The sequence below is a fragment of the Oryzias latipes genome, chromosome 7, assembly GCF_053564925.1.
Source record: "Oryzias latipes strain Hd-rR chromosome 7, Olatipes_Hd-rR_3.1".
Lineage (NCBI taxonomy): Eukaryota > Metazoa > Chordata > Actinopteri > Beloniformes > Adrianichthyidae > Oryzias > Oryzias latipes.
In genome coordinates, this window is record NC_136243.1 from 6,932,380 (window position 1) to 6,945,159 (window position 12,780).

General features: G+C 40.5%; 1 protein-coding gene across 3 annotated transcripts in view; it reads left to right on the forward strand.

Annotated features, from left to right (window-relative positions):
• Positions 1-12,780, forward strand: part of LOC101166035 (IQ motif and SEC7 domain-containing protein 1) — a 255,764-nt gene that overhangs the window by 123,729 nt on the left and 119,255 nt on the right. Inside the window, exon 1 of one of the 3 annotated variants that reach the window (XM_078950122.1) lies at positions 2,727-2,928. The exons of the other annotated variants lie outside the window; for them this stretch is intronic. Coding sequence (XP_078806248.1) covers positions 2,864-2,928 — 65 coding nt within the window. The 5' untranslated portion in view covers positions 2,727-2,863. Of the gene's footprint in view, positions 1-2,726; positions 2,929-12,780 lie in introns of those variants that run through there. 3 annotated transcript variants of the gene reach the window in all.

The following is a 12,780-nucleotide window of genomic DNA, read 5'->3' on the forward strand; positions in this document are numbered from 1 at the left end:
CAGTTGACAAACTAGAGGAGACATGGGATGGGAGACCGCTGAGGGGGAGGAAGTGGAGGGGAGGGGCCTAATGACAAGCAGTAATGAATAATAGAAATTCGTCCTTAGGCAGACGAGTCAGTGTGGAGGGATGGATAGACGACGGATGGGGGGAAAAAGACAGAGAGATGAAGTGAGACACCAAGATGGAGACAGCAAATGCCAACAAAAAGAAGTAGGCCAAAGCATCATAAAGGAAAGAGGAAACCGGGCAAAAGGATGAGGGGTAGAAAGAGTGTGCACTCGGAGACAAGGGCAGACTCTCAGCAACGACTCGAAGAGGATGGAAGGGTCAACACATTTGGTCAAAGAGCAGATATAATCCCCTGGCCCTGGTTACCACGGAAACTAAAGACAAGCTCTTTTATTTTCCATGCTTTGTTGCCCACAGTAACTGTCCTGATATTGAAGGAAGGACAGAGAGTGGAGGGTGGGAGGGGGGATATGGTAGCACCAAAACAATTGCTCTGATATCAGCAGCACTAGTGGTGGATGAAAACAGGTGATCAACTGCTGATTTCTGCAGTGATCTGCCATATTACACTTACCTAATTCAACTAAATGGATGGAATTCAAACCTTTAAGAGGCACCCTAGCTTTTAATATTCTATGATTTTGAACTTGAAACATAAGCATCATTCCTACTTTCTTCTTTAGTATAGCAGACTGCTTGGTATCTCTGCATGAAAACCCACATTAGCTTGTCTAAAGACCTGCCCAGCCCACACACTTTAAAAACACACTGCGATGAAAATTGTGTTTTCAACATGTTCTTGTGGCATTTTTCTGATGATGGAGGACGGCGGGCCACAAGTTCCCATCTCCGCTCAATTCTGATCATCTACTGTCAGACAAATAGATCCATGAACGTCTTTGTTTTTCTCGTCTGAGCTGGAATCTGGATCTGAACTGTACGGCTGGATAGTTCCAATATTGCTCGCTTTTTTGTTGTACTGCTAGTGTTAGGTTGGGGGTGTGAGGGGCTGTAAACGAGTAGGCCATAGTGTAGAAGGATGTCGGGAAGCGGGGATGGGCTTACTTCGCACCAACAGTTCTGCCCACAACTGAGAGGGGAATTTATAATGAACTACTGCCGCAACTTTGTCCTAGAAAATGACACAGGTTTTTTGATTTTGGCTAAAAACAACTATTGAAATACCACTGGGAAACGCTCTATAACTAGATTAAAAGATGACCCTAGTGGGACTTTGAAGCCTGGGCATTACCATATTACAGCTGTGCCACCATTTTATTAGCAGTTTTAGGAACCATGGTAGTGAAAAATGGGAAATGCTGCGGCTGCTGCAGGAAGTGCAAATGAAAAACAAGAAGTTGCAATTTGTGGACAATTACAAACGGAGAATGAGATGCATGCAAAAGCAACAGGAACGAGATGATATGTAGAACACCTGTGCATGGACATAAACCTGAACGGATTAGGACACGAGAACAGAAATTGATTCCAGTCCAATGATGCTCCACGGTTGAGCCTGTTGGTAAAAGTATCTATCATATTATAAGCTGAGCCTAACAGTCCTCTTCTGCTAACATCTGTGACTTTCATCTCTGGCAAACAGAACACGAATAGTTGCACATTAAAATTACGTAATTGATGCAAGAATCACTAGTTAATTGCAAATAAACGGCACAATTATTACACACAGTTCGTGTACTGTGTTGATTAACGTGTTGTTTGCGGGGTTTATTCGTACTTCTTCCATAATTTTCACGTCATCAGTCGTGATACATCTGTGAAAATGTCACGTTACCACAACTTTTCTCACGTATATTTATGCATGACCAATTTTCACACACCTGATGATGCACGTATTTCTATTTACAGATTTGTATAAAACATTCACATTACATTCTGCATGCCAACTGTGCAAAAGTGACTTTTTTTTGTTTTATTAATCATTTCTGGCTTTTATAAAGTTCTATTAGTGACTTCTTTTAGGTTTTTTTAATACATGTAATCTTTTGCTTTGTTTCAAACCTTCATCCAATCCGTTCCATAAATCATCAGTGCAAGATGCACAAAATGTACATGGAGGCTGTGTGACACGGCCTTTAAGTAGTAAGCTGTAATATCACTATAGTATTCAGAAATTAGAAAACAAATAATAATTGTTAGCTAAAATACCACATTTTTAAAGCTAAAACAAATATATTTTAGAACAATGTGATCAAATTCAAATTTGTTTGCAGTCAATATTTTGATTATTCCTTTATAAGTAAAGCTTTATAACAATTTCTCGTTTTTAATTCTAATGTAGCTCCATGCAAGAGTAGCCAAACGTGAATATTATGTCAATGCTTATTTATTTTTTTAAGTAAGGGGTAGAAACGTAATAGATAAAAAAAGACTAGACCTACTTGAGTATTGTACAGTTTTAACATGAAGTGTGTTTTTAATTTTGGAACTTTTCCAAATTAAGACAAATGTCTGTGTGTTTTTTTTTTTTTTTTTTTTTTTTAATAAATCCAGGATAAAAGCAGAAAACCTGCTGAAGCCAAACACTTTTTTGTGAATAAATGTACCTGAGTTGGTGAAACGTCGTTACCTCCTACCTCGGGTGGAGGATCCCAATAGAAGGTCTAAGAAATAGAATAGAGACCCCGAAGAGGAGAACTCGAGGGTCTGGTAGGAGTGATAATTATGATCATGATGATGACGATGATGCGTCTGTGACGAGGAAGATCGGGGGAGCGCGCCATCGAGGAGCGCGGGAGAGAGAGGGAGCGTGAAGCGGAGGGTCGGTCCTCGGGCTCAAAGCTCAATGTTACAGCGGTAGAGAGGCGCTCTTCAGCGGCAGCAGCGACAATGTGGTGCATTAACTGCGCCTCGGAAAAAACGCCCGCCATCCTCAACAACAAGCTGCTCTACTGGTAAGGAAAGCGCCGCGGAGGCGTCGTCAGCAGCCTCGGCGGGTCCGAGGAGGAGGAGACGCTGCGCTCCTGCCTCCTCCACGCTGGCTGCATGACTGCCGCTCTGCTGCGCGCCTGCTCCGTCTGCGTCGTGTCTTGATTTATGTATCCATCAACGGCTGATGGATGCGGGTTTTAGGAAAATGCGCAATCAGTGCGCGCTGCGCCGCCTCGGTGCGTCAGGCTGTCTGTTGGGTGTTTTTTTTCTTTAACGCAGCAGCCTGCTTGTTGTTGTTGTTGTTTGTTCTGCAACTATCAGTCTTTGCAATTTCTTCAGCCTTTTCACTTGATGTTTGTCTCTCAGTGTGCCGCCTCTGCAGCCTCTCAGTTCTTCAACTTTTCACATAAAGGGAGGTCTGGACAGGTGTCAGTTTAAACCAAGCTATGGATGAAAGTTCTCCCCTGTGTTGCATCTAAAGAGGCTGCAGCTTAAATGTCATTCAAGGAGAAGAGTGACATGATGGACAGATGCAGCAGCCCGTAATAAGAAAAAAACACACCTGAACTGAGCTCAGCTGCTGCTGGAAGGTCAGCGGTGTCTTCAGCCCAACCCTGTTGCCTCCAGTTTCTGTCCTCATTTACCTTCTCCTCTGCTCAGTTTTGCACAATTCTTTAGTCGGCTTTCGTTTCACATCATCTTCATGGGGAAATGGCTTTTAACCATAAAACTTTCCGAGGAACCAGTTTAAAAGTGTGAATAAATAAATATAACTTTAAAACGTGATTCTACTGTGTGCAGAAGATAAGAAGCCGTGGGTCTCAAATGTTGGAGTTAAAAAAAGAGAAATGAAAGGGGAACAAACTGCTGTATGATGCCCACAGCTGATAGCAAGTTTACATCATCCGTTAGTATGCAGCTGAGTCAGTCACCAACTTCAATCTAAGACACGCACACCCACGCCGCCACCCACAGCTCATTTCACCTGATTGGAACTTTGTAGGGCTGTATAGTAATAGCATAGGGAAGTATGGCTGCAAAGATGAAAGCTTCTTTAAAGCAATGGTCTTCATCCTGAATTTTGGTGGAAGTTTGAATGATATCTCTAGCAAACTATAGACGGGCCTGCACATGTACTGGCTTTAGCAGGGGGACACGTCTGGCACTGCAGGGTTTGAATCCCTGGTGGTGTAGTGTGTTACTGATGGCAGCCTTTGTTACTTTGGTCCCAGGTCACTGCAGGTCATTCACTAGGTCCCCCGTGTGGTTCTGGGATTTTTGTGATCATTCTGACCCCATGGGGTGAGATCTTGCAGGGAGCCCCAGATGGAGGGAGATTTTCAGTGGTCTTGTTTGTCTTCTATTTCCTAATAATTGCTCCCACAGTTGATTTCTTCACACCAAACTGCTTACCTATTGCAGATTCAGTCTTCCCAGCCTGGTGCAGGTCAACAATATTGATTCTGGTGTCCTAAGACAGCTCTTTGGTCTTGGCCATAGTGGAGTTTGGAGTGTGACTGTTTGTGGACAGATGTCTTTTATATAGATAACCAGTTCAAACAGGAGCCATTAATACAGGTAACCAGTGGAGGACAGAGGATCCTCTTACAGAAGAAGTCTGTGAGAGCCAGAAATCTTGCTTGTTTGTAGGTCACCAAATACTTATTTTCCAGCATGATTTACAAATAAATTCTTTTAAAAAATCAGACAATGTGATTTCTTTTGTGGATTGTTTTCTCATTTTGTCTCTGGTTTACCTATGAGAAAGTTACAGGCCTCTCTAGGCTTTTTAAGTGGGAGAACTTGCACAATTGGTGGCCTAATAAATATTTTTTTGCCCCACTGTATTTGGTTACAAACTTGGCATTAATAAAACTAAATGTACACATGCTTCCAGGGATTTTTTTCCTTTGGGGATTTTATCAGCAGTTTATTTGCTGTATGTCTACAGATTTTGAAACCTGAGGCAGACATTCAACATAAAATAAGCTCCTTTAGAGGTAATACATCTCTATGTAAACATGTGTGATGTTATCTATACATAATGGCTCAGTTTCTTTCCCTCCACTTTCTCCAGAAATCCAGCTGTTCTAATAGAAACAGCTGGCAGCAGTTGGAGCATGATAAATATTATTCAGCAATGCCTTGCAGGACATTTTGAGCCCTGAAGTGGTGTGAGGGATGCTGGGAAAACCCTGTGCTGAGCAGTGGATCAGATTTCTGTTTTTGTGAAGCTCCTGTGTTGAAGAACTGTGATCATGGTCCGCCTCCTCTGTGTGTCTCTGTCCTTCTGCTGCAGCAGAGAACTGACCGACCGTTGGGGTTTTCTAAGCAAAACCTGCATGAACACTTGCTGTGGTTCATTCTGCGTCACGGCTTGGTGTTTGCTCTCATCTTTGGGTGCAGTTAAGAAGCATTTTACATGTTTTTGAAAAAAACATCAGATTAAAAGTGGGCAGTTTCTGCTTTACCGTCAGTCCAAATAATATTTGAGATTTTTCCTTATGATGATTGATGTGACCAACAGTGTCACCACCCAGCTCAACTCTTTCAGTTCAGTTCTGCATTTGATCTGCAGAAAAATTAGATTTTCCACAATCTGCATCTCCTGGTTGGTTAAAAAGCCTCATTACAACCAAGTGAATTTAATAGTATTTAAATTCTCATATTATGGATCATAACCTACTTTTAATGATCTGACTTTTGATTTGCAGATATTTTCAAACACGTGTTTGTTGATTCCAACACTCATTTTCTTATATTTCAACCTTTTTCTTTTTTCTGTCTTTGTTCTCACTGTTTTAGAGTTATTGGTTTGCAGTTTAATTAAAAAAAGAGTTTATTCAACATCACTGCTGCTATCCCAAAGAGACATTCTTCTGTCTGTCTGAAGGATTACAAACACCGTCACACAGCTGACATGTTTATTCCAGGTGCATTGAAGTGTTTACCGTCTTCATGGATGTTCAGTCAAAGCAGAACTACTGTACGTCTGCTAGAACCTTCGACATGAATTAGCGATTTATCTGGTAAGGATAATTGTCTTCTGTTTGTTTTTTCTTTTGCTTTTACCAAAAAATCAAACCAAAGAATCAATCCTGTTTACTTGATCCAGTATTTTAATTCCATGAAACTTTGGCTGAAGTGTTGGGTTGTAGAATAAATTTTGGTTTAAGTAAAAGTTTGAATTTAAGTCCAAAGCTGGAGATGATTCTTTTTCTTGAAATGAAGCAGGGACTTCTGCCTCCAACTCTAGATGTGAACGAGTCTAGGAATGACTAATGATCCAATTGACTGAGAGTGAATGAATATGTTGAAAAAAACAAGGAAGACATGAGGTCAGATTTGGTCATGCAGTTTGTGAGGAGTCAGTATTGGATTGTTCTTTTTTATTGCAATCTAGTTTGCTGCTTGTTTCATCTGATTCAACTAATAGTTAAAGCAGAGAATCATCTGCATAGGTTTGGAGAATAAGCTGTGGACGCTTTCCATCCATCTTCAGAACTTGCTGTAGCCCTTTAGGGGCCATGGAGCTGCTAAATATATAGAGTGAAAAGTATTGAATCAAGCAGAGAGATCATGAGTGGCTTTGGTAAGTGCAGAGAACTCCTTCATAGATGAGGGAGCCACTGTTCATCTTTACTCCTAAGACAATCTGCTTCTGTAATCCTTTTATAAAATCTTATGTTTAAAACCTGATGGACTTAATTGTATGTGAATTATGCTCTAAGGTGAATGTTTAAGACACTTCTAGTGTTTTAGGGATTTGTTGGTTCTCCTAACTGAAACCTGTATCAGAAAGTGAAACCAGCTTGATCAGGGAATGAAAGTGTCTTGTTGTCTGCGCAGATTTATTACTTTTGCTGTTCAAAAGTTAATGACCATTTGTCCAGAACCTGCTTTCTAACTTAACGATGCAGGAATCTGTCAGATCAGCATCTCCAGTGTAACCAGTTACATCTTCTATTATTAGACAGAATTGGTTACCATTAGTTCAAATCAATTGCTGGAATTTGATCTACAAGATCAGACACAGACACAAGTGGTGTTTGTCAGGAACTGGTGCTGGAGGACCCAAAATGCAGGAGACCAGGCATGGCGACAGAAAATAAAGTATTTAATAAACAAACTGAAAAAGACAAAATCAATGGAGCAACAAGAGGTGACACAACAGAGCAGATGACCTGATAAGGATGAACTGAAAACCAGACACTTAAATAGGCTGAGGGCAATTAACTAAAATGAGTACTGTGGATCATGATGAACCTTGAACCAGCGTGACTGAGGGCGACTCAGAACATGACCAAAAACCGAACAAAACCACAGAACCCTTAGTGTTAGTTAGTGTGAGGAGGTTGATGGTTTCCACAATCCTTTCTGTTCTCTGAATTCTGACTGAAACTCAAAAAGCTCATTTCTCTACATGTGCTCACACAGGTGATGCTTTTTACAGGAACTATGGTGGTAAAGAAGAGATGAGAAAGCTGATCTTTAATTTGTCCACAGCCCTGTTTCAAAAACAAGACCCTTAAAAAACATTTGAAAGCGTATTAAAAATTGATCACATTTAAAGTCCCCACTCCATTCATATTTTTATCTATTGCAAAAGCTTTCCCAGTGGTCTTTTAATTTTGATTGTCATTTTTGGCCAAAATCAGAAAATCTGTGTCGTTTCTTGGAAAAAGGTTTCTGCAGACACCTCTGTGTTATGGGCGCCCCCTTTCCCTCCCTGTTGCTGAGAGGTGTCTGTTTACATGCTCTCCCGCTACCTTACAGCTACTTACAACCTCAACCTAACAATAGCAGTGGAACAAAAATGGCGAGCAATATCTGAGCTATCCAGCCGTACAGTTTAGATTCTGATTCCAGCTCAGACGAGGAAAACAAAGACGTACAGTGGATGCATCAGAATAGAGCGGAGCAGGGGGACTTTGGCCCATCCTGTATATTTTCTACGTCACAAATACCACCTTTTTCCAACAGAATGTTTTCATCTGCTCCTGATTCACAAAGATTTGAATAAAGAAATCCTCAGAAATACATTTTTAAGCTGATTTTCTTCAAATATGTCCTCTATTCTGTGAAAAATGCCACAAGAACCTGTTAAAAAGGACCAAAAACAGACATTTTCATCTGAGTTGATCTTTAATGGTAAAATGCAGATTAGAAGAAAAATCTTGAACAGTTTAGGTGGAATATAAACTAAACGACAAGGGGATGAAGCTTTTGTTGATGCTCTTTCATTAACTCTTAGTTTTTCTGTGATAAATACATTAACTATAATGATCTGAATGGAAGAACATGTCATTGAGTAAGGCACAAACAGACTCCAGTGAGCACATGACATAATTTCCCTAAACACAAAGTAACAAATATATAAAAACTGGGTCTACATTGGGATTCATCAGCTGCTAGAAACATGTTTATCCTTTTTTTTCTGTCATGGATCGTTAGCCTGAAACTTGTTTTAAATGGGGAGTTTATGCTGGACTCAGCTGTTGATGAGATATCCAGTGGTAAAAGCTGTATAAAATGGGCTCACCTGTAAGGGAGCACTGTTACAGCTAACTTCCCATAGACCTTAATCTCTGAAAAACAGCAGCGTGTTGCACACTCATCTCAGAGACTGTTTGCTGCATTGCTGGGTTGCAAATCCAGATTTTCGAGCACTTCCTCTCATTGCAGTTCTGTTGTGTAATGCACATGCTTTGCTGCAGACAGTCGTGTTGCAGCTGTCAACGTTGGCGATCCACGCTGCAGCTTCCAGTCAGTACCTGGAGGAGCCCTCCTCAGCCTGCTGATGCAGCTGGGAGTTCAGCCTCCACACCCAGCAGTGCGCTGCTTCATTAGCTCTCTGCTCTGCCAGTGGGAGTCAGGAAGAAAAGACAGAAACTGAGTCATGAGGGCTGCTGGCGAGCATTGCTGAAGGAGTTGACTCAGCGGCATTGTTGCTTCCATCCCACAGGAGAGAGGCTGTTGCCTGGAAACATCCAAGTGGGTTCTAACCTGACTCCTCACTCGGGCTTTCTTCAGCATGTTCAGTCAAAAGGTTGAGTAGTGCTGTGATCACCATCATCATCCCCATGAACTCGAATTAGCAGAAGGTATGCACCAACTTTAATAAAGCTGTCTGTTTGGTTTTTCAATTGTGTTCAAATCAGATAGCAGCAGATTGAAGTAGCATAACAATGTGTTTTTCCTGTTGCTGTGCTGCTAAATACTTCACAACAAAAGTTGCAACTGAGCATAAAAAAATGCAAATGAAACTTCTTTACCACAAAGATGTTCAAACACAAAACTAATACTTACATGCTCACAACATCACATCTTCTGATTAATTTTTACTCTTCTTCTTGTTTTTGATTTTTAATATCCTACATTTGTTTTCTGTTGTCTGTTTGTCTGGGCCTTTTGAAACAAAGATTGATAAATCTTGAAGCATGCACCTTAACATTTCGCTCTGGTTTCCACCATCTGGCAGCTTCATGTCCGTTTTGGACATAAAGTCAGTACCATAGACGATCTGCTTCCTGATGATGGCGCATTTGGTTCATGGAGTGACATATTGACTGTGTGAGAACTGGAGCGAGTGAGTGTGTTGTCACCCATAGAAAAATAGGAAGCAAAGTAAGAATAAGTATTCTGACCAATAAATGACTGAGTAATAGATGTTTATTTTTCTATTGAAGTCTATGGGATTTTGGCTCCTTGGAACCAGCGGATACTTTCTGTTTGTAATGCGAGGGAGGGGGAGTCACTCAGTCCAGTTCTCATATCCAGTCAATGGAGTAACACTGGCTTCATTCACCAAATGTCTACAGTAAAACTAGAAAAGGCAGCAGATTTTGTTGCTGTTTTGAACAATAATTTCTAACTCTCATATTCAGTTTTATTATTTTTACTGGAGAATGACGTGCTGGGATGTTCTGAATTCCTCGGTGAGTCGGGTAGTTGCATTTGGAACGAGTCGAGGTTCAGCAGCTTCCACGGGAAGAAAGGATGAGTCACTACATGATGCATCTGTGGCTCGGCCGTGGTTGAAAGAGGTCGAGCTGCGTGCAGCCACACAGATTTCAGACCTTTAAGGAGAAAGTGCAGATGGCTGCACTTGTTGGTTTTAGTGGTTGAGGAATACTCAGATGCATGTTCTTCATAGGCTTCAAAACCGCTAAAAGTGCACATTTTCACCATCACTGAAGAACAAGCAACTATTTTTGGGTTTAAGTTTCCTTAGATGCCATCTAGATTGGTGATTTTTCTCTGGATTCTCCTCAACATCAGGTCTCACTGACAGAGTTTGTGTGTTTTCTGTCTGTGTACCCATGGAGAATTTCACTTTATCCTTACAGGCCAGAGATGAGGGTCTTTGAGATTGGTGTCATTTAAATTCTACCTGAAAAGGCTACTCGGGATTAAGACTACTTGAAGAGTTATTTCAAATCCTGCCTTGATGTCCAACATTCCTGGTGCATTTTGAGTGAAGAGATGAATGGGATCATGTGACTGTAAACTTTGGAATCTGGGGAACTTTTGAAAGTTTTAGAAATCCCAATTATCCGGGTCATTTTTCCAGTTTATGGTGGTACTTTTGAAGAGTAAGTAGTGAAAATGTCAGCATTAAAAAGATGGTTACCTAAAGCTACCTAAAACTGAAAAGTTTTTTTGATGAAACAAAAAAGGCTTTTTGGTAGAAAACACATGAGCAACTTTAAACTGTTTATGTTTATTAGAGGCTGATAAAGCCTTAGGCCTGGTTTAAATTTCATAGCGATTTGTAATCAGTCAGGTTGCACTAGTCGCAAGACCACCGGATGGGAATCGCCCCAGCGTTGCTAAATGTGACATGACCTGTCACCTGAACTGTGTGTGTGTGTGTATTTCTGTTGTATGTCTGATCTTGTTCGGGTTGTAACCTCTATTCTATTCTATTCTATTCTATTCTATTAACAGTAATTGGAATTTTACATCCGTACAATTGAATCGGTTAGTTCAAAAGGGGCCCAAGTCCACAATTCTTCAAAATAGAGATATATGTTCTATGGTCTTCAAGGGAAAAGCTATCTGATTATGTGCAAAAAAGTCCCAAGTCTGTTGTAATGTAGTCAAAGTCAAAGTCAAAGTCAAAGTCAAAGTCAAAGTCAAAGTCAGGTTTATTTGTCAATTTCTTCACATGTGCTTGACATACAAAGGAATCGAAATTATGTTTCTCACTGTCCCGTGCGTAGACATAAACAACAGTAAAGTGCAGATGCACAACAAAGAAACAGGCCTAATCTCTAAGTAATGATAAATAATAAAATGTGAAAACAATAAATATGTGAAAATAAGGTGCAGGTTGTTTAAAGCAACGTGAACCAACTGTGTGCATTTACAGGTAGTGTACTGGGAGGTACACTAGTTGTAGGTAATGTATTGACTATGTATGGTATGTATTGACTAGGTATGTATTGACTATGCTTGACATTTAAAATGCATTAAGTGCAATTTTTCTGGACTTGGGCCTCTCTTGCATGGGTTTAGCTTTATCCCATAGATGGCAGCACTAGTTATCCAATATGGCAGCGCCCCTGTTTAATTCAAGTCCAGAGACTTTAGTTTGCTAGTCCTCTGAAATGATGAAAGTGAGGGGCTTCATATAGCATTTGTAAGCTATGAACTGGTGCTAAATATGGGTAAAGTATCAATCATTTGGTGTAGCCTCCCTTTAAGCCACGCAATGAAAATCATTTCCTGGAAAAACAAGGCTCTTGGACTTGAGCCTCTTTTGAACTAACCGATTCAATTGCATGTATATGAAGCCATTTCAACTATACCTATTTTGAGCAATCCAGAAAACTGCAGTTTCCAAATCTGTGGATGAAAGAATGCTGTGATTGCATTTAGCTGTTCCATCTGTGAAGGGGGGAAACCTTGATAAACCTAAAGCTTAGAGTATAAACCATATTCATTTTGTAACACCAGTTGTTCATTTTTTTTTCCAGTTGAGAGGGCAACAAGCATAGATCCTACATACACATCCTACTCTGAAAACTTTTCAACAGAAAAACTCCAAACATTGAAGGGTTCTAAAACTTGACTTGTGGTGTAATTAAATGCTACTTAACCAAGTCCCATTTTGAATAATAGCAGATGGTTTTTAAAGAACGTTTTGGGCAAAAATATAATCATTTAGAGGTTTTGATTTTCTTCCTGAATTGAAAAACTGATTCTCCAGTGAGCTTGGAATGGACTGGTGAAGGGTCAACGGGTGAACCCCGTCTTTGGCCGACAACAGCTGGGTGGGCTCCAGCATCCCCGTGATGTTGAATTGTCAAAATGGGTTCAGAAAATGGATGGATGGAAATCTTTGGTGCTGTGAGACCTGAGTTTTCTGAACAGAGGTTGTCCCACGGGCACAGTCAGGGAGTCTTTCCATTTTACTACCTCTTTCAACACATCAGCATATTCTCAATCTGGCTTCATCCTTCCTCCCTTCTACTACAGTCTTTGTGCTGATAAGCTGACAGCAAGCTGTTTCTGCAAGTCAACCAGGCATTTGTCAAAAATGTTTACTGTTTCAGAGTCACATTCCTCTGAGTTTAATCCTCACAGTTCTGTGTCATGTGCTGTCTCAGCTTGGATGATGAATTAGTTCAACACCTCGTTTAACACCTTTAAAGTTGTTTGCTATTTTTACATGAGGAACTGATATCAAATCAACAAGAACTGCATGGTGTCTTCTTTATTTTGTACAATAAAGAACTGATGTTTACTTAGTTTTGAATTGAGAAAAACATTTTTTCTAATAAACAGTCTATGACAAACATTTACCGGCCACTTTATTAGGCACACCTGTCCAACCGCTCGTTGTTGCAAATGTCTAATCACCCAATCTC